Source organism: Artibeus jamaicensis, unplaced genomic scaffold (genome assembly GCF_021234435.1).
Source record: "Artibeus jamaicensis isolate MK-2021 breed Jamaican fruit bat unplaced genomic scaffold, CSHL_Jam_final scaffold_916, whole genome shotgun sequence".
In the NCBI taxonomy this organism is placed as follows: domain Eukaryota; kingdom Metazoa; phylum Chordata; class Mammalia; order Chiroptera; family Phyllostomidae; genus Artibeus; species Artibeus jamaicensis.
The window spans coordinates 27,984,598-28,005,439 of record NW_026522059.1 but is presented as its reverse complement, the minus strand read 5'-3'; the positions used below and the strand labels follow the sequence as shown (position 1 = coordinate 28,005,439).

The 20,842-nt window shown below is 34.1% G+C and overlaps 1 protein-coding gene across 11 annotated transcripts in view; it reads left to right on the top strand.

The window, feature by feature from the left end:
- Positions 1-20,842, top strand: part of VPS13B (vacuolar protein sorting 13 homolog B) — a 700,507-nt gene that overhangs the window by 333,730 nt on the left and 345,935 nt on the right. For all 11 annotated transcript variants that reach the window (XM_053660831.1, XM_053660829.1, XM_053660828.1 and 8 more), the window contains 3 exons: positions 5,341-5,544; positions 19,041-19,212; positions 19,850-19,964. In XM_053660831.1, coding sequence (XP_053516806.1) covers positions 5,341-5,544; positions 19,041-19,212; positions 19,850-19,964 — 491 coding nt within the window. The remainder of the gene's footprint in view (positions 1-5,340; positions 5,545-19,040; positions 19,213-19,849; positions 19,965-20,842) is intronic.

Here is a 20,842-nt window from a genome sequence, read left to right as displayed (position 1 = left end):
CTCCCCAGATTCTAAGGCTTAACGACCCTCATGCCCTGAGAATCACTTCACTCAAAAAGTATTAATTCCTGTCTATTCACTTAATTTCACTTTATCTTCTTCATAATTCCTCGTAAACCAGCTACTGTTAAATCGTTACCAGCTGCTACAACCAAAATTGATCACAATATTTTAGGAAGTTTGAGATATTTATGGAAAAACTTTGGAAATACTGATATTTTATATGAGTGCCATATTGTTAGTTTAGATTGATTCTGATATGAAATTTGAGATCCTCTTCATAAATTGCTCTGAATATCCCTGGTGGGATGTAGTGTATTCCTGAAAGAATAGGAAGCCACAAAACAGTATAGCACTTTGAAGAACAGTGTGTACTCAAAGACTTGGTAAGGATTTAATGCCTTTTTATGTCCTGGTGTGACAGATTAACCTAAATTTTAATGATAAAACATGGGACTCCAAACAAACCTCTTCCTTGTGAGGGACTGCAGTAGCATATGCTTCCAGACTCCCCTCTGGACTCTGTCAAAATACAATGGCTTGTTTTTCGCCCCCAGTGAATTCAGTGAATATTTATTACTACATGTAAGCCAGAAATGAAGGAAACAAAGATGAATAAGGTAAACACATGATGAAGGCAGTGCCTACACGCATCATAATCTAACTGTTAAAAGCCACTGATAAAGAGCAAACCTTGACAGTATCATGAGAAAAATGATGCATTACATACAAGAGAACCAAGATTTAACTTTTAGCTTAATTCTAAGAAGCTAGAGGTCAAAGGAGCAACATTTTTAAATTATGAAAAAAGTTGTAAAATCCTTTTAATCTAGAATTTTTAATAAAATAGTATTTATGAATGAAGACTAAATAAAGACATTTTCAATTTTCACATCAATGAATCTATCACCAATAGAACTAAACTGAGAGAAATCCCAAGGGAGTTCTTCATACTGAAAGGAAACGAAACCAGATGTCTGAGCATCTTTCAAATGTTTATTAGCCCGATTTGCTTTTTTGTGAGTTGACAATTCATACTTACATTAATTTGTATTTTCCTGATTACTGATATGATTGAGCAGTTTGTAAATGTTTATTGGCCAGTGAATTTGCTCTTTTATGAATTGGTAATTCTTATTATTTACCCATTTCTTTCTGTTAAATTTCTGAGCAGTTTGAAGAGCTTCCCATATACTCTATAAATGCAAACTCTGTATCTATAAGGCAGTAATTTGCCTTTAAACTTGATAGAATCTTTTGCCAAGAATGTTTAATCTTTCTTTGTGAAATGTAGCTGCCTCTTTACTTTCTATGTGTTCTGCCTTACAGAAAGAGTATTGTGAGCCCATAAAATGGAATCATCACATGTATATAGGATGCTAAAATTTCTTTTACTGTTCCTATTTTTTTCTTTTAAGGTTAATGACTCAAAATAAGCTTCTCTCTCATGAATGGTTGCTTATTAACCCATCTGTTTTTCTTTTATGTGTTTTTGTGAAGGACAGTACTTCTTGTGTTTTTTGGGGCCCTGGACTTTTGAGAATCTGATAAAAACTATGAGCCTTTTCCCCAACAGTGTGAATACCCAACAGTAGGAGCCTTTGCGTATTTTATCAGAGCTTCAGGAGCTTCGGATTGTAGTCATTGTAAGAGCGTCTTGATTCCATTTCAGAGAAACAATTCCCGCTTAAATATTACATACCATTCTTTTGTTTATCTACTAGAGTGATATCATAAGTGTTGACATTTGCACATTAATTAATTTGATTCCTTATTGCTCTGACACAGAGGCTTCAAGTAATTTCTATACTTTAAAATACAGTGCTGGCTGTATAAGTAGGACAGGCCTGGAGAAAATTCAGTATGTCGGACACAGTGGTAGTTATTTATATCAACTACAGAGACCTAAACCACTATGTCAGCTCCTAGAACTCATTGCCATTTAAGGGCCTTGGACACAATAAATATTTAACCTGGTTGAATATTCAGAGTTTTCTCCCCTAGGAATGTTTTTCATCAACTCTTCCCTGCATCTTCACTGTTTTATCAGAGTTGTCTAATTCCCTTTAATCTCTTTAGACAATAATCTCTCAGACTTCAAAAATTGTGTTCATTCTAAAATTAAATGAGCCTATAAAGTCCTCTCTTTAATATAATGCAATTTCAATTTTCTTTTAGCCAATAAATAGATATATATTCTCTTCTAGTAACAAAACTATCTTTATACTTTTGGGTTTAAAGTATGTGGAACTAGAGAAGAATGGGTGTTATTCTTCTTTCCTGTTCATTTATCCATAGTTGTATTGCTGTAAGCTATGCTGGATTTTTACCAAGGCAGCGGAAGTTGGCATTACTGTCTAAAAACACAATTATTGAGTTCAGAAAAAAACTAGATTTGTATTCTTGAATCGCTTACAATATTCGGCCATGTATAATGCATACATTTTTGCCCAGATTTCTGAGAGAAATATAAGGATGCATCCTAAACATGGGTATAATGATCACATACCATGGGTATAATAATCTCATGTATAATTTGCACAAAAATGTGGATGCGCATTATTCACAGGAGCACATTATACATGGCAAAGTATGCTACTTGTTTGTGACTTCTCTGAACCCTTGATTTTCATTGTTATATTTTTTAAAAAGTTAAGTATGGGTAACTACAATGCATAATTGTAATGCTCTAATGAAAAGGTATCTTTTTGGCAAAATATTTTTCTTTTGAAAGTGAGTTTTAATGATTAATAATAACCTGCACGTGAAATGAAATACAGCCTTTTTCAGTTCATATTCCAGGCCAATTGAATCTCCTTTCTGAAGAGTCAGAAATGAAGTGGGAAACTGTATGTGAAATTAATTTTTAAATAATACAATGTTACATTTTTGATATTCAGTTTTTGACACTCAAAATATTATTGATATTCAGTAGTTATTTGTACACATAATTTATATAAAACTGTCTCTATAATGCTTATATTTTTAAGAGACTTTTAAACAAGTTTTATTGGGGTATGCTTAAATATAATGAAATATACATCTTTTTTTATAAGGTTTGACAGAAGTACACCCATGAAACTCTTCCCACAAGCAAGATAACACGTAATTCCATCGTCCTCAAAAGTTTCTTTGTGCTCATTTATTTGTAGGCCTGCCTTTCCGCTCTCCCATGGCGTGCCGCCGCTCATTCGGTTGTGTGTCTGTGACTTGCAGAACTCTATGTAAATGGAATCATAGTTATGTTCTCTCGTTCTCTCTCTGTTTTGTCTATCTTTATTCAACATAATTATTTATTTATAGTTTATTTCTTTTCATTGCTAAGTGTTATTCTGTTGTATGGATATACCACATGTTGTTTATTGATGAATATTTGAGATTTTTTCCTAGTTTTAGACTATAAATACATATGAATATTTGTATATAAATCTTTGTGTAGATACATACTTTTATTCTTCTTGGAAAAACACTTAAGAAGTGAGATGGCTGGATCATATGGAGGGTGTTCGTTGTTTTTAGAAACTGCTAAACTGTATTCAGTATTTTGCATTTCTGTGAACAGTAAATGAGAGTTTCAGTTGCTCATATTCCCCTGAGTGCTTGGTATGGTTAGGCTTTTTAATTTAGACATTTTAATAGACGGGCAGTGGTAGCTCATTGTGGCTTTAAGTGGCATAGTTTTTAATACAGTTTTATGGATATGAGTTAAACATTTATCTTTAAATTTTTCATAAACCTCTGAGTTTTGGAAGTCTCCATTCTGTGATAGCAACTCTCTCCTTTGAAAATAAAACTACATTTAAAGTTTATGTCAGAGTTCGCTTGGCATGTTAAGTACACAATATACTTGATGACAATCATATACAATTATTTATTGGTAACAGTTAAAATCAGAAGTAATGACAACAAAGTAGCATCAGTCCCTTAAGTAAATAAACCTTACGTCCTTAGAAGTATGTAGAACCAGTTTATTTGGTTTATGCTTTCCTTCTTTGTCAATTCTAATTGTTTAAGAAAAAGTAGAATAATCATTTTTTTAAACTTGGTTTTAAAAACATTGTTTCACTTTAGAGAGAACTTATTCATGATTATGAATTACAAAAAAGTTTGAACTAAAATTTTTCTAAGGGTTTTTGTAAGATCTCTAACCATTAGACTTTTTTTGACAAAAAGAGCTATAACCAGAGATTTGAGGCTTCATCACACAAAAAGCAGGAGAAAACTGTAGCCCAGGACTGTCTTCTGTCAAATGAGGATCGACAGCTCTGTTTCTGTGCATCTGCTCTGCCCCCGTAGGAAGCCAGCTTTATCATCTGGATGTGTCCTGCGGCTGCAACTTTTTATAAATACAGGAATTTTCCTTTTTTTTTTTTTTTTAATGGCAAGCAGAATATGGTATACAGCTGTGGATTTGCTTATATATCATGTTTGCATTTTTTTCCTGGGCTTGTTTTATACAGTATATGGCAATATGTTGTCATACAAATTCCATGATTAATGCTTATTTATGAAATCTTATGTAAATATCTTAGAACTTGGTCAAACAATGTGCAAGTTAAACATCTTTTTCTCTGAATATTGGAATGACAAATCCAAAAGGAATAGTAGGTTGGATGGTTTATGTTCTTTATCTGTAGAAAAGTTTCATAATGTAACATTTTCCTTTTATTATTCTATGTTATACCATTCTTTCTTACTTTATTTTGCTAGGCAAGAAAACCAGTTTCAGATATATTCCCTAGAGAAATAGAGTGAGTTTAAATGCAGGAATTATTAAGAAATAAGGATGTTAATTATTTAATAGAACACTAAATAAGCATACTTACTCAGGTACATTTGATTTCTAATTTTGATTCCGACCTCTGTTAAGAGGCATTTCTTTGTGTTTGCTTTATTCATATACTAAAAGAAAACTTCTTTCCCAGGATAATCTGTTGTATTAGCATTGTTATCATGTTAGCATTATTTGCTTAAAAAATGCTAAATTGCTTATAAAACATCATATTGTGAATGAGGCAAATTCCAGGTGTGAATATATTCATTATATCTGTTTCAAATTCAAATGATGATGAAATGCTTAAAATTACAAATTTTATGTGAATTTTTTCTCTGTAGCTCTAATCAGAATCATAGTGTGATGATAAAATATTCATGATCATATATAATGATATATATCACGGATTACAGATCATGACATAATACCATGATCAGTGGTCCATGGGTTGAAAAGCTTTTTTTTATGCATTCTTGTTTCCCTAGACTTGTTTTATTTTCTCACATTTAGTCAATTGTGGCCAGAAGTTGAAAGACTTGTTTTTCCTTTTTTTTCCCTTTTGTCAGGTGCAGCTCTTGTATGAGCTAACTGACATCATGAACAAAGTGTGGAATAAGATCCAGAAGAGGGGCAGCCTCAGTCCTCCTTCGCCCTACCCAGAGACCGGGGCAGGGCCGGGTCCCAGCTCTCCCGTCAGGAGCAGTGTAGGCACGGCTCCTCCGGACACCAGCACGTGCAGCCCGTCTGCTGACGTCGGAACCACGACTGAGGTGAGTGTCTCTGAAAAAATCCTGTTACCAAATGAAGGATGATATGTGGCACAGAATTTTGTGTCAGGATAGAGAGTAAAGAGGACCTCGGCTCTGCGGAAGCTGCAGGTTCAGAAGGGCCATGAGGATATGTAGTAGCAGTGGCTGTGGATTTGCATTCCTTCTAGGTCCAAGTTTGTAATCAATTTCAGTAGTTAATTTCAGTTCAGGGCAGTAGGGGCACTATGAAATGGTAAAAACGGAGACACAGGGAAGGCATCTTTAGAGGTATGGAAACTTAGAGCTGAGTGAAAAAGGGGCTCATGCTTCCCCTCCCTGTCCCCTCTGTGCCTCTACCCCTCTTTTTAACCTGGGTGTTACTGTTATCTTTAGCTAAGTGCTTTTCAGTTGGTAGACCCAAAGTCCTCTTCTTTCTTCTGATCGCAAAAGTTTTTCTTTTCATTTTAACATCCTAAACTCACCCAACATGCCAGTGTTCATTTTTGGTAAAAAAAATTTTATAATGCCTTCTTTACTATCCTGAAATGAAAATAAAAAATAAACTACATATACATGTAATTTCAAATATGTGTAATATTTATATAAAGTATACAGAAAGTAATTTAAGGCACAATAATATATGTTTCAATATATAAATACTCTGGCATAACTTCATTAAAGACATAATGATGTAGTCAAGTACATATAATCACTGTGAGTGTAACTGTTCCAAATATACAGTTCTATATTAAATACCACAAGTGTTATTGTTGTTGGTGGTGTGATTTTTCTGAAATAGTGGCAAACTCTTGGTAAAGTTTCAAACAAAACAAAAGTTAGTCTTCCTTTCATTTCAGTAGTTGCATTTCTGGAACTCTTAGTATATAATAAAGTCTAGTAGAAATGCCCCTAAAAATGTGGTTAGATTTAAAACAGAATTCAATGTTATGCCCAAATTTTATAAACAGGATTTTTAGTTATGTGAATATCTGTGAGATGGCCTTTAGTTCTCAGGACTTCCCCATTTATGACGGTATCTCTTGATTCCCTAATTCCTAACCCTGAAATGCCAGTAGTGACACCCAGTCACTGAGTCAACCAAAAACACCCTAATATGTTTTTAAAGCACCCCCCTAGAGGTGTGAATTTTTATCTCAGAAATACTATAAATAGAAAAAATTTTTTGGACTATAAGATGCACTCCCCTCCTACCCCCTTTCTTTTTCCTTTTCCTTTCTTTCTTTTTTCCCCCCTCCCCAAATTTGGGAGGAAAAGAGGGGTGCATCTTATAGTCCAAATGTAGCTTTACATTTACATTGGTGAAATATTATTTATGTTATTAAATATTTTACCACATTTTTTACTTCAAAAAATTTTTTTCCTATTTTCCTCCTCTAAAGCCTAGGTGTGTCTTATGGTCCAAAAAATATGGTATGGTTTTGTTTTGTATAAAGGCATAATTTTCTCTGGAAACAAAGCTATTAGCAAAATGCAGAATGTGAAAAAGGGTCAAGTAAAGGGGTGTTAATTTTTTATTTCTTACAAATTGTTAAATGCAAATGTGTTCAGTAAAAAGGACTTTTTTAAACTTGTTTTGAGCCTTTAACACATTTTGTAATAGAGCTGGTCGACCTCTGCACAAACAACCTAAAGATCCCTGCTCGTTCCAGATCTTAAACACAGTGACCTAAATAGTGGGATTCCTCCCCCCACCCACACCTGCCAAAGAAGGCATAGGTGTAGGATCTAGAACTGTGCCTTTATGCAGTCAAGGGGGTATAGCCCTTCTAGGGTAGAAGTAGTGGATTCTTGCTTGGAGATTCCTAGTGTTGATAGAATACAAAAGCTCCTACAGTAAAGAAAACTGTTTAACTTCATTGGATGCTGTAGTTTCCAAACTTGTTTAACTGTAGACCCTATTGTTATAGCCCGCTCATGAGCTTTGAGTAGAATGCACTTTGTGAAATACTTTGGTAGAGTAATCAAAGCTTGAGATGACAAATTGCTGGACCAAGATCGTTGAAGTGAAGTTGATAAAGTGAAATTAAATCTCAGAGACATTTCTATGGAGGAAGGAGAGTGTTCCATTAAACAATTTTTTGCTAAGTACTGCATTTTCTGGAATGTCAACATGAGCATGACTACCTATTTTGGCAGTGCCTTTTGGAAAGAGCCATTTAAAAATCATTGCAAGTCCAGAAAAGACAGAATTTATATGGAACGGTCGCTCCTTTTGGTCATATATCTAGGGACTGCCAGTCACTCAAAAAAATAGTACGAATGGGCCTGTCTAGAACTGTGCAGTGACCACCTCTTCAGAAGGACATGATGGCCCTGCTATGAGATGTAACAGAGACAAACACACCCTGGAGATATAGAGGAATGATTAACACATTCATTCTCTGGAGCGGTAGGTATTTTGGAGAGGAAGTAACATTTGAGATGGATCTTCAAAAATGTTTAAGACATTAGTAACAATTGTGGCTTAGTAGGCATATAATAAATGTAATAGATTTGAAGAAGGGTGTCTTCTTTAACCAAAGTGAGGAAATTAAGAAAGGGATATTAACAAAAAGAGTTATTTTCTCAGTCACTTAAAAAATCAATTCTGATTTTATTGATAAGTTCCTTATACCACTGTAATAAAATTAGAATGTTGAAGACTTTTTAAAATCATCTTATAAAGATATATAATAAAAGTGCTCCTAGTGGATTTGTTAGTTTCATGTTAGCCATGGATTTAATTTGATCTGCATGAAAAGATCTGAAAGTGAAAGAATCTTAACATAAAAAATTCATTTGTTAATTTCAAGACAGACTATGTAAAGTAGTTTACAGAAGGTAACAGAGTTGTGGGGGAAAGTAGCAAGTATTTTCAAACTGTACCCTCTTCTCTCGTTTACATAGTATGGTCAAGACAAGAGGTGATTACTAGTAGTCCAATACGGATTTGAAACCCACAATCGTACAAGAAGCTTATTTCCTGAGAAATATCTTAAAATTAGCTGGTTTATTTTCCACAAAGGGGAGGAAGACTTTTTGTAAGGACAGTTGGAAAATGATGATCAATGTTAAGGCTTTGGTCTAACTTTACTACTTTAAGAGGTATTCGTGTATTGAATACTTCATGTTTCTCTTCTTACTCTCAAGAAAATATTTATGTGGAGATCAAGTTTAACTATGTATGCATCTGCATTTAAATTTAACCTGTTTGAGAATGACATCAGAAAATATAGTCATTGTTTTCTCCTATAACTGTTTTATCCGTGACTCAATCTGTGGTGGTTTAATTCATCCTGAATTCAAGAGTTGTGCCTTAGATTTCATTTCTCACTTCCCTGTGTTTGTAGTGTTGTTAGAACAGTGTGTATTGACCTTTGTAATGTTCATTCTTTTTGAGTTCCAACATGGTAGGTATGTTGCTCTGATCCTTTGAATTTACACTTAAAAATATTTTGGTAACTTTTATGAATTTGCTTGACTATTTAAATGTGTTACTTGCTGAATGGAAATAAAATCTTGTTCTCTCCCCGGAGAAGATAATGAATGGAGCTGGGAAGGGTAATAGGGAGAGTATAGGCATAGGTTTTGTTTTAATCCATTCAAAAGCCTTGATGCCCATATGGTCATGGTGTTCCTGGAAAGTTCTAGCATCTCTTTGCTTCTCTTGATAATTATGTCTTAATAGTCTTTTGATTATGAGAAGACATTCTATCGGCAACACTATTATGTAAGTAACAGATCTATATATTTTGTGGTCTATTTTGTGGTTAGTTATAGCTGTGCTTTCCTATGGTTTTCATGTTATTTTCTTACATAGAGAGTGGCATCTATATCTGACATAATCAGGAAAAGCTCTAAGTCCTTAAAAGCTTCATTCACGCCAGGCCTCTCCCAAGGGCTGAGAGAAATCATGTCTCTGTGTAGTTGTGACACATCCAGTGATATCTCAGCATGCTAATTAGGAAGTTCAGAGTTGTACTTCTTTGATTAATTTGTTGTTAGTTCTTTATTATTATCCCAATAACAAGAATATTGATGAATTTAAGTAAAATTGTTACATTTAAATTATTTTATAATTATATCCCCCTCCATTAAAACAAAACAGTGTTATGACAGCATAGGGATACTGTGGGAAATCATTCATTGAGTGTGTCGGAGTCTCTTTATGCAGCCAGGGTTCAGAAGAAAATGAAGAGTTAAACTGAAGTTATGTAATTGTTTGACCCCCCCCCCCAGGAGGTTTTTGAGAACATAAAAGTCATGTCACACGGGTCAGTGACTACTCAGCCACTCGGTGTTGTCCATCTCGTTGTCTTCGTCTTTGAACCCCTGTTTTTCTGTTTCCTCTCCCCCCACCCACCACTCTCACTAGCTCTCTGTAGTTTCTGTCTAGTTATGTCCTCAATTCCCTTCTTTATTGCAGCTTACTAAGTAAGTCCTTTGTAGCTATTTCTGATCCCCTCAGTGAGTGTCGTGAGCAGGAGATTGGAGCAGGAGTTGTTAGTGTTTTCGTTCTTGTTCCCTCCCCGCTTTGGTACTGCGCATAGAAAACATCTGTGCTTTAGTCTGGGGAAGCCTCAAGCAGATCGTCCCTTTTGCCATAGAAGCATCTTCTTTTGGCTCCAAGCCTTATGCCAGGGATACTTGATAGAAATCAGGCTCTAAGCATGTGTCTGAATGCCATTGCTTAGCCCCCAACCCTGACCTGAGCTGGACACTTTCATTTGCTACCATGAGTTCAGTTTCTACTCACTGTCCTGACTCTGTTTCCTCTTCATTTCTGACTCTTCAAGATTTGCTCTTATTTCAAGTTTGGCTATTGTATTAGTCAGAAAAAGATACTCCTTCTTAAATCCTGCAGTTTTAAGAGCATTTAATAGAAGGACAAAGGTGTTGACTGGGAAGGGAAACTATAGGAGATGGTGCAGTATCTGGATCCAGCACACTGGGATGTTGTTCCTACCCATAGTCCTTCAGCCAGGGAGGGGAGGGTATCAGAACAGAGGATAGAAATGCCTTGACTCCACTCTCCTCCCTCATGCCTACATCCTGCCACTGTTCCTCATTAGCTGAAGCCAACCAGAAACCAGAGCACGAGAGCATTAACATATATGGTTCATATAGGTTACCCTGTCAGGCCCGGAGGGCAGAAAACAGTGGAGAAAAGAAAAGACATACAGCACTTTCATGTGTTAAAACAAATTCTTACTGTATTTTATCCAGAATGTCTTTGCTTTTGTAGTGGAATAGAGGAATGTTCATTTCTGCATAGTTGGCTGTGTTGCTTGGTTTAAAATTTTTTTAACATCATTAAATACTAAACACTGATCTTTTCAATCTTGATTTTTTTCTTACTCTGCCTTGTACATATTATATTGGTTTCCCAATACCATTGATTAACTTTTTCAATGATTTCTTTTTGTGGTAAGATACAAGTACACAAAATACCCTCTTTTAACCATTTTTAAATGTACAATTTAGTGGCAGTAAAGTATATTCACAGTGTTTTCTGGCCATAAGCAGTATTCATCTCCAGAACTTTTCCATCATTTCAAACTAAAACCCTGCACTCATTGTAATGATGACTCCCTCTCCTCCCACTTTTCCAACCCTGCTCCTGACGACCTCTTGTACTCTGTCGCTCTGAATTTGCCTATCCTGGGTACCTCATAAGAGGAATCATACAGCATTTGTCCTCTTGTGTATGGCTTATTTCACTTAGTGTGATGTTTCTAAGGTTCACGCATGTGGTAGCATATGTCAGAATTACTTGTCTATGGATGAGTTGTATGTATATAACATGTTTGGTTTATCCATTGATCTGTCGATGGACATCTGGATTGTTTTTACCATCTGGCTATAATGAATAATACTGTTATAAACATTGGTGTACAGGGGTTAACTTCTAATGAAATAATTTTACCCTGAAGAAAGTATATGCATCTTATCAGACTTGGATCTGAAAAATCATTTCAAAACTAATGTAATACCAGACATGCTATTTTAATTTTTTGTTTAGCTGTTGAAATACGTTGATAATGGAGGCATTCGGTATAAAAACTAGAGGGTGGAAGAAAGAAAGTGAGGTCAGAATCTTTAAAGATTCTTAATTCAGTACTGATTTTCTAACTCGGAAGAGCACATTTCTGACATTTTAGTCTTATTTGCTTTGTACTAGTATGGACGGTCTAGAATTATCCATATTTAATATTATCCCCCAATATGTTCAAGCATATTTCTAAGATTTGGCAGAGAATGTGGGTACCAAAAGGGGAAAAAAGAAAACAAGGATAGTGTGTTTAGTTTCTATAATGACCTGTCAGACAGAAAAATAGAATTAGTAATTTTTCCTAAGGTATATTCTTTTTCTCCTGGGAAAACTAGCTAAATTGTGTCTGCTGTATCCCCACTCGCCGCCATAGACTCTCTCCTAAGAATTGCCTTCCTCTGACTTTGGTGTGATAATTTTGCAGAGTCTGACAAATGAGCAAAGATGTTTCTCTTAATTCTAGCAACTTACTGCTGTATATAATAGAAAGGAATTTTTGGAGAGTTCATGTAGACCGGGATCCTTATTTTATGTACTAGAAAATTGAAACACAGTACATTGAAGTGTCAGACAAAGTAGGGACTGTGCCAGCTTATCTTAGCCTGATTCTAAGTTAATGGATCTGTGGTGGAGACTTTGGAATCAGACAACTTGATTTTTTATCTCTGCAACTCATCACATTATTTATCCTCTGTGCTGTAGCTTCATCATTTGTAAAAATGGGAATAATGTTAATATCTGTCTCAACATGTCAGTACAAAGTATTAACAGACTATGTATAATTTATCCATAAACCCTATGAATATGATATTCCTGTGTTTGTTTATGTGTCAATATCAATAAGGTTTTAGTTTTCTTTTTAGAGGTCTTACCCCTTTTATAATAGATATAGTCTTTGATAGTTGATTTTTTTTTATTCAATTGAGATGATTATATACTTTTTTCTCTTATCCTCTTTTAATGTGACTAGTTATATTCATTTTTAAATATTAAGCTCATCATGCATTTCTGGAATAAATTCAACTTGATTATGATTTTTTTTATATCTTGCTGGATTGTGTTTGCTAGTATTTTATTTAGGATTTTGGTATCTACATGAGTGATACTCCTTAACTCTTCTTTTGTATAATATTTTGCTCATATTTTGGTATCAAGATTATGCTATCTTCATCAAATAAAATGTAATGTATTCCCTCTTGTTTTATACTCTGGAAAATTATGAATTTCATGTGAAAGTTCTCACAGTTCCTATATATTCCCCTGATCATCAGCAAGGTAATATCGAATGAAAAGGCAATTTGTATAACATATATCTCATCCCAACTGAAAGGTCCTAGTTTATGTGTTATTTGAATATATATGAAGTTTTAACTTAGAAGATTATTTGAAAAGAGAATGAATAGTAAGGACTAGATGGACAAAGGAAACTATTATAACTAATATAAAGGGAATATAGGCAAGGATCTTGATCCTGTTCTCTCCTCGGACACTGATATTTCTGTATTCCTAGAAAATGAATTTTATACTACTCATTGATAAAGTAAAACTTAATGATAAAATAAAAATTTGAATTCCTCTCCAGTATCATAATCTTTATCAAATAAAACTAATTAAACATAGATATACTAGATGTTGAATAAGTGCAGTTTATTTTTGTTACTATAATGGTATTATTTTATGTTCCAGTAAACTTTTTTTATGGCATTTTTTATTGTGGTAAAATATAAGTAACACAAAATTACCATTTTAATCACTTTTAAGTGTACCATTTTATAGCATTAAGTACATTACATTGTTGTATAACCATCATCACCTATCAATCTCCAAAGCTTTCTTATTTTTCTCAACTGAAATTCTGTGGCCATTACACAGAACTCGTGATCTTCTTTTTACTTTTTACTTTTTTTATTGAATTTATTGGGGTGACACTGGTTAAAAAATATACAGGTTTCACGTATACAGTTCTACAACACATTGTCTATATACTGTATTTTGTGTTCACTACTACAAGTCAAGTCTCCTTCTGTCGTCATTTATCCTCTATACCTTCTTCTACCTCCCTCTACTTACACCTCTCCCTGGCTATCACCACACTGTTGTCCATGACCATGAGTTTTTTCTCTCTCTTTTTTTTCTTTCTCAATCCCTCCATCCCGTCATGCAGTAACCCCCACCCCAACAGCTGTCAGCCTGTTCTCTATGAGACTCTCTCTATTTTGCTTGTTAGTTCATTTTGTTCATTCTATTTCACATGATCTCCATCTTAATGTCATCTTCCCACCCATCAACATGTGTTTGCATGCTCAGTAATTTCCATGTGTTTGCATGCCATGCTCAGTAATTTTTTGGGCAATACTTTGTAGTTTTCAGCATAAAAATTTTTCACCTGCTTGGCAAAGTTTATTGCTAAGTATGTCATTTTTCTCAATGCCATCATAAATGGAATCATTTTATTATTTTTTCTGATTGTTCTCTGTTAGTATATAGAAACACAGCTGATTTATACAAGTGGGTTTTATATAACAGAATTTTGCTGAATTTGTTTATTAGTTCTAACAGTTTTTGGTGGTGTGTGTGTGTAATCTTTGGGATTTTTTTATATATAAGGTCATGTCCTCTGTGAACAGAGATGACTTTACTTCTTTTCCAATTTGAGTACCATTTATTTCTTTTTCCTGCCTAATTGCTGTGGCTAGGGCTTCTAGAACTATGTTTAATAAATATTCCACTTAAGTTTTTAATTAGTAGGCAGTGTTTTTAAGTTGAAAACAATTTTCTCTTGTGACAGTAATTTTGTGTGAATGAAAACTTCTAGCATTGTTTCAGCTTTAATAAATTTTCTAAAAGTAGCAAAATATAAAAAATTGATCCTTTGTTATCTTTTTTATTTCCATATTAGTTTTACTTTTTATGTTGCTTGTTTTCCATACTTTAAAAACTGTTAAGTCAAACACTATAGGATAGAAACAGAATAATTTAGACTGAGAGACGTCCATTGGCTCAAAGTGAACATGTCAGGTAGTGATTATGATTATATTGTTTCAGTGCCGTGCTGGATGTAGAATCTAACTTCCATCGCCATCTGTCACTGATTGTCTTCGTTTTCTGAGGCTATCACTAGTTTAAGCAACTGATGCAGAGCTCAGCAGAGAATACGTTTTACACACATCGGTTTTGAATATATGGATCTTAAATAATTTGGGAATATTAACTTACTATAATTAAGTTAAAACTGATTTATTATGGTACAGGACATAGATGTATGTTTGTTAAGTCACTACAAATTTATTTTGATGTAAATACATTAAACTTAATAGCTTATTTTTGTTTTTATGCCTTTAATTGTTTTAAACATAATTATATTTCATTAGATCTGTTATGTGAATTTCTTGAGAGTCTAATCCTACTGTTTATTGTGTTCTTAATTCTTTGTTATAGTAGATTGTTTCCTTACGCGTTATGTAATTTTGTTTTGGGAGTTCTTTTTCCATGGGTCTTTATTTATGAGGCTCTTACACAGTGTCGATGGCCTGTTTCCCCAGCAGAGCTTTTATGTGTGTGTTACTCTGAGGGAGTCCAGGGCCTACGGTCACTAGCCTGGGACCTTTTTACTGTTAATCTCATAGCTAGAAGTTTTTATTTTTGCATTCTTGTATGTATGAATAATGTCTTTTACATGCCATATTCATTCAAAGCAAGGGTATAAAACTAATTTTGAAGCTTAGAAAAATGTAAAATGCTGATTGGTTGCTAGAATGTTGATTTACAACACACACTGAAGTGAGAAATTGATAGACTAACCTCCAGTGTATGACAGCTGAGGTTCATGACAAAATTGGACTTGCCTTCTTTATTGATTCAGAAATTAAAATTGCTTTTAAGCACACCTGTTCTCAAAACACATAGCATAAAGTGATTCATTTCTTAGTGTTCAGTAGTTGTTTAAAATGCATTTATTTTTAGTTAAATTAAAAGTAGAAATTGGGGAGGGGGAGCAAAATGAGTGAAGGTGATCAGAAGGTACCGACTTCCAGTTGCTACGTCACTTCTGGAATATAGTGTACAGCATGGTCGGTGTAGTTAACAATACTCTGTGGCACAGGAGGCCAACACAAGGCCCACGGGCCAAATCCAGCCGTCCACCCTGTTTATCCAGGCCTGGCGCACCTTCTTTCTACCTGCTGGCGGTGCTGAGCTCCTTGCCCCTAGTTAAGAAGTAGTTACACTTATACAGTCCTAAAATTACATTCAGCCCTTTGAAAGCAACCTCGAGGCTAATATAGCCCCCAGTGAAAATGAGTTTGACACCCCTGCTTTCTTGTATTTGAAAGTTGCTAAGAGTAGATCTATAAAGTTCTCATCACAAGAAAAAAATAATTTGTAACTGTGGTGATGAGTGTTAACTGGACTTACCGTGGTCACCATATCACAGTATATACAAATATTGAATCATTGTGTTGTACTTATATCAATTTCAAAAACAGCGTGAATAATAGACTGATACCTAGTTTGACCTCATCTACTACAGCAACACTGTTGTCAAATTGTTCAATTATTCAAGTACAGTTAACCTAAATGGTGACATACCTCAAGTTATTATTCCAAACAGCCCTTTAGAAAAGAAACTTAGTTTAAACATTTAAGAATGTCTCATTAATTTTAAATCTCCTCCTGAATATACTTATTTCATTTAATATTTATCTTTAAGATTTAGTGTGAAACTTTTATTCAAAATGTAGAAATTTTAGCATTTAGGTTATCACCTAAGTGAACAGCTGTTGAAAGAACAAAGATAAATACATCAAAGCGGATTTACATGAGCGAAAGGTACTATTTAAACTTCATATACCAGTCAACAAATTATTTTGCTTGTGATGTTTTCTCTATCTCTAAATTATTATATTAGAAAATCCCTCTAGTTTTTCAATTATTGGCTTACTTGTTTTTGGTTTTTAAATTTCAAGGAGTTTTATTGTTAAATATAATCTATTAATCTGAGGCCACCTTACATTTGTTGTGCTTATTTATATCAAGTACCACTTTGAAATTGCAATTTTGAATTAAATCTCTAAATAATACTTGCATTAAAAAAGTTCATAAAAATGTTAAAACATTTACTATTTATTTTTTCTTGTTGAGTTGGGTCAAAACTATTATTTTTAAATTGTTTTAACTGTAAAGAATTTACTGTAAATGAATCTAGTTTTAAAAAGAACACTCTTAACAATTGTTTGTATTAAGTAGAAGTATTTGTTTATATGATCCTTGGATGATTTATACTTTAAACTATGAGTAATTCTTTTCATGTTGACATGTTGATGGGAGCACCATACTTTTGAGTGAATATAGCTCTAGCTTCCTTGAATATCCATCTGGGTGGTGTCAAGAGGGAAATATGAGTGAAAGGCTTAAGCACTGAGCTTAAAAAACAGTTAATCATTTTTCCCACCCTTGCATTGAAATAATGGGAGCAAAGGTAGTGGAAACCACAGCAGGCCACTTGTTACTGTTGACTTAAGTACAAACAGTGGTGGAAGTGTTTAGCCCTTTGGGAAGTTTCGTGATTGAACAAGAACTCTGGAGTTATTTTGATAAGGGAGAATAGCAATGTGGCCAAAACTATGATCATCCCTGAGCTCTGAACCAGGCCAAGGATGAAGGGCTGAAGTGTTTGCTCTTCCAGATGAACAAAGATAAATTCAGCTAGGAAAATAAACTCAGTATTTTAGTCAATTTGCAACAAAATGGTGAAAGAATTAAACTGTATATTTTAGAACTTGGCATAAAGAGGTGTGGGAAAATAGTCCAGCATCTCCAATTCTGGCTCAATTTTTGCTATAGAATTGGAAATAGAGCAGAAAATTAATGCATAAACATATTTAACAACACCACACCAAATGTTGTAAATCCAAAATGAAAATTGAAACTCTGCGAGGAAGGAGAGCAGAACATTTTCTCAGGAGAGCTTACTTATTAAATTTGAAGCCATAGTTTTCTCAGCACTCATACTGAATGTACCTAAGTGCTAAAAAAAATGAAGGTTTTGTCAGCTGTTTTCGCTGCGGTTTCCATTATTGTGATTGTGATATTCTTCTGTTTGAGGGAGAATTAATTTATGAATGCTTCCCATCTAAGAACCTATTCTTAAAGAAAGGCATACTGACTACGATGTTGTCTTTTATTTAATTTGACTTAAAAAATGCATTCTTTCTTGGCATTAGTTTGTGCTTTTCATTAGATGTTGTGTTACATCAGACAGCTGACCAAACCCCCAAATTTTTCTATAGCTTCTTAAATTCTAGGAATTTCAGTTACAGCAGGTATAGGATCACTTAATATTGGGGAACTATTTATATGAAAACATGGCAAACCACAAGCTGTTGGCCTTGCTTCGTGTAGTGGGTTCTGGTAATGACTATACTATCTTCAGGTTTAAGTCTGTGGTTTTTTTTGTCACTGTATGTCACAAGACAGTGTTGCTTTACTGTGCTTGGTGCTTAAGTATTCCAACAATTAACACTTGCCCATTTTGTGAAAATCTTCCCCATTTGGTCTTTTTGTGGTTCAGTGAAATTGAAGTTTATTCTGACTAAAAGATGCTGTAAAACTGACATCGAGGTAAAAACTTCATATAGTAGCCAAATGTACCTACTTAAGTATAAAGATGGCATGTCTGTGGTAATCAATGTAGGTTTTTGGTTTTGTTTTGTTTTGTTTTAGGTTTTATTTATCTTTCCTACTTTAAAATGCCAAGCTAATGGCTTGACTAAGAAATTAGTCGGAGAAACTCTCCATAGGAAACAGTGCACCGATCGTGTTACTTTAACTTCTATCAAATTTTAGGGGCTGTTTTGTTCTGTCTGTTGAATACTGCTGAATTACTCCTTAGCATAGAAGGAGTTAGAAGTTAAAAGTTGAGAATATATGGCACAGGAAAATGTGCTGAAGTTAGGAAGATAACAAAATGAGAAAGACAAGGGGCTTTGGAATAGAAATTCTTAGGAATATTAGTGTACAATTTCTAAGTATTGTTTGAGCTTGATGGTGATCATTATACCTACTGTTGGTGAATTGTTTAGTATATGTTATCACTTTGTATTCCTGTTATTACTCAATCTTAACAATGCTAAGAGATAAATATCATTATAATAACCATTTTTCAGGAGAGGACACAAACTGAGAGATTAAATCACACACTAGTGTCTAAAGTCCCCAGCCTGATGCATCATGCTGCTGACTGGAATAACTTGCACACTTAACTCATGTTTAAATATGTGTGCACATATTTTAAATGTAAACGTGCTATAGTGTATTGATTAGTATGTGGTAATTTTATCAGCTTATGGTATTAGCATTGTGTATTAGCAGAAGCATTTACAAGATTAGCATTAGAAGATGTTATATGGAAAAGTCATAGGTAATAAAGATGTTTTTTAAGTTACAAAGCTTTCTTTCCTCAACCCAGGGAGATTCTGTGCAAGCAGGTGATGATTCACCGTTCTCAGATTCTGTTACCTTGGAACAAACGACAAGTAACATTGGTGGATCCAGTGGGCGGGTCAGCCTGTGGATGCAGTGGGTGCTCCCCAAAATTACTGTGAAGCTCTTCGCTCCAGACCCTGAAAACAAAGGCACAGGTACAGGGTTATTTTTCTTTTGTACTGAAAAGATAAAGTATTAAAAACAAATTTTAGAAGAAATATTAGACTTGGTTTTATTTGTCATTGTCATTTGACAAATAATTTAATTATTTAAATTAAGTACATCATTAAGTCTAATTCAAGTGATTTCTGTTAGCAATACTAACATATTGAGTGTTATACATAAATTTTGTCTTATTTGTCTTAAAATTCATCTTAAAAACCATGAGGTGATTTCTTCTTGGTCATATTGATGTATTATGTCATTGTCAGGAAAACTATTCGAAGATCAGTGACTGATACCCAGATATAACATTTAAAACACTAATTACGAACTCCTTTAAAAAATAGTTTTTTATACTCACCTGAGGACATGCTTACTGATTTTAGAAAGAAGGGAATGGCGGGGGAGAGAGGGGGAGAGAAACACCGATCATTCACTTCTCACATGGGCGCAGACCAGGGACTGAACCTGCAACTCAGGCATGTGACCTGACTGGGATTCAACCCGCTAACTCCCGCTTACTCTTACTGTAGAATAACAGAAAGGCTTGGTCCCTTTGTAGATGTAAAGAATGTATATGCCATTGACTGTAGGGCCAATATTATAATTAACGTTTACTTCTTATTGCAGAGCTGTGTATGGTCAGTGAACTAGAAGATCTCAGTGCTTCCATAGATGTCCAGGATGTATATACCAAAGTGAAATGTAAAATAGAAAGTTTCAATATTGATCACTATAGAAGCAGGTAAATAATGAATAATGGTTATGGGAAAGACCATATTTTCTTTAAACAAGGTATAATAAGAATTTTTATATTCATATTCACTAGTTGTTTTTTAGAAATACTATATTTATTCCCAAAAAGGCTTCTTAGCAGAAAAAAACAATGCGTTAACTTTACTTGATATTCATCATATGTGGAATATAATAAAGTTTTGTTTCACAAAATGGTAAATCTGTTCATAAATATTCATGTTGCCATATTAAGTGACATAAGCTGCTTTTACTAATCATCTCACCTGTTTGTTACATGTGTGTTTGCTGAGTTGCCCGGGACATGGGTGACGGCTTTGGTTTTCGCTGCAGCCCTGCCCTCCACTCCTTGTAAGAGTGTCATTAATATGGATTAAAGGAAGCGACATCTCCTGCTCTGTGCACTCTGGAGACTTTTCATAGTTCACAGATGATTAAAATGCATATGATGGATGTTTCTAGAACCATTTTTCCATCCTTAATAAATTTCTATCAAGAATATGGTTATAAGCAAATATAACTTTTTTACAATGATAAATAATGGTAGTAAAATAGTGAAGTTTTAGGTATTTTCAGAAAGCTATGTAACATTTTTGTCACTTTTTTTTCCCCAACTAAAAATCCAAATGCCTTTTGGGTTGTTGTTATAATTTTAATAATACTACCCTGGAGATTCTTAAATTGAAATGTAACTCACATACCGTAAAACACATACATACTTTTTAAACGTTTCATATCATCATATTTTCAGTTTCATAGTATTTTGGCATAACAACAGCCTTATTTATTTTTACCTCAATTTATAATATTCACTCAAAAATTACTATCGAGTGCTTGTAGAAGCACACATTTCTGTACCTTTATTAATGT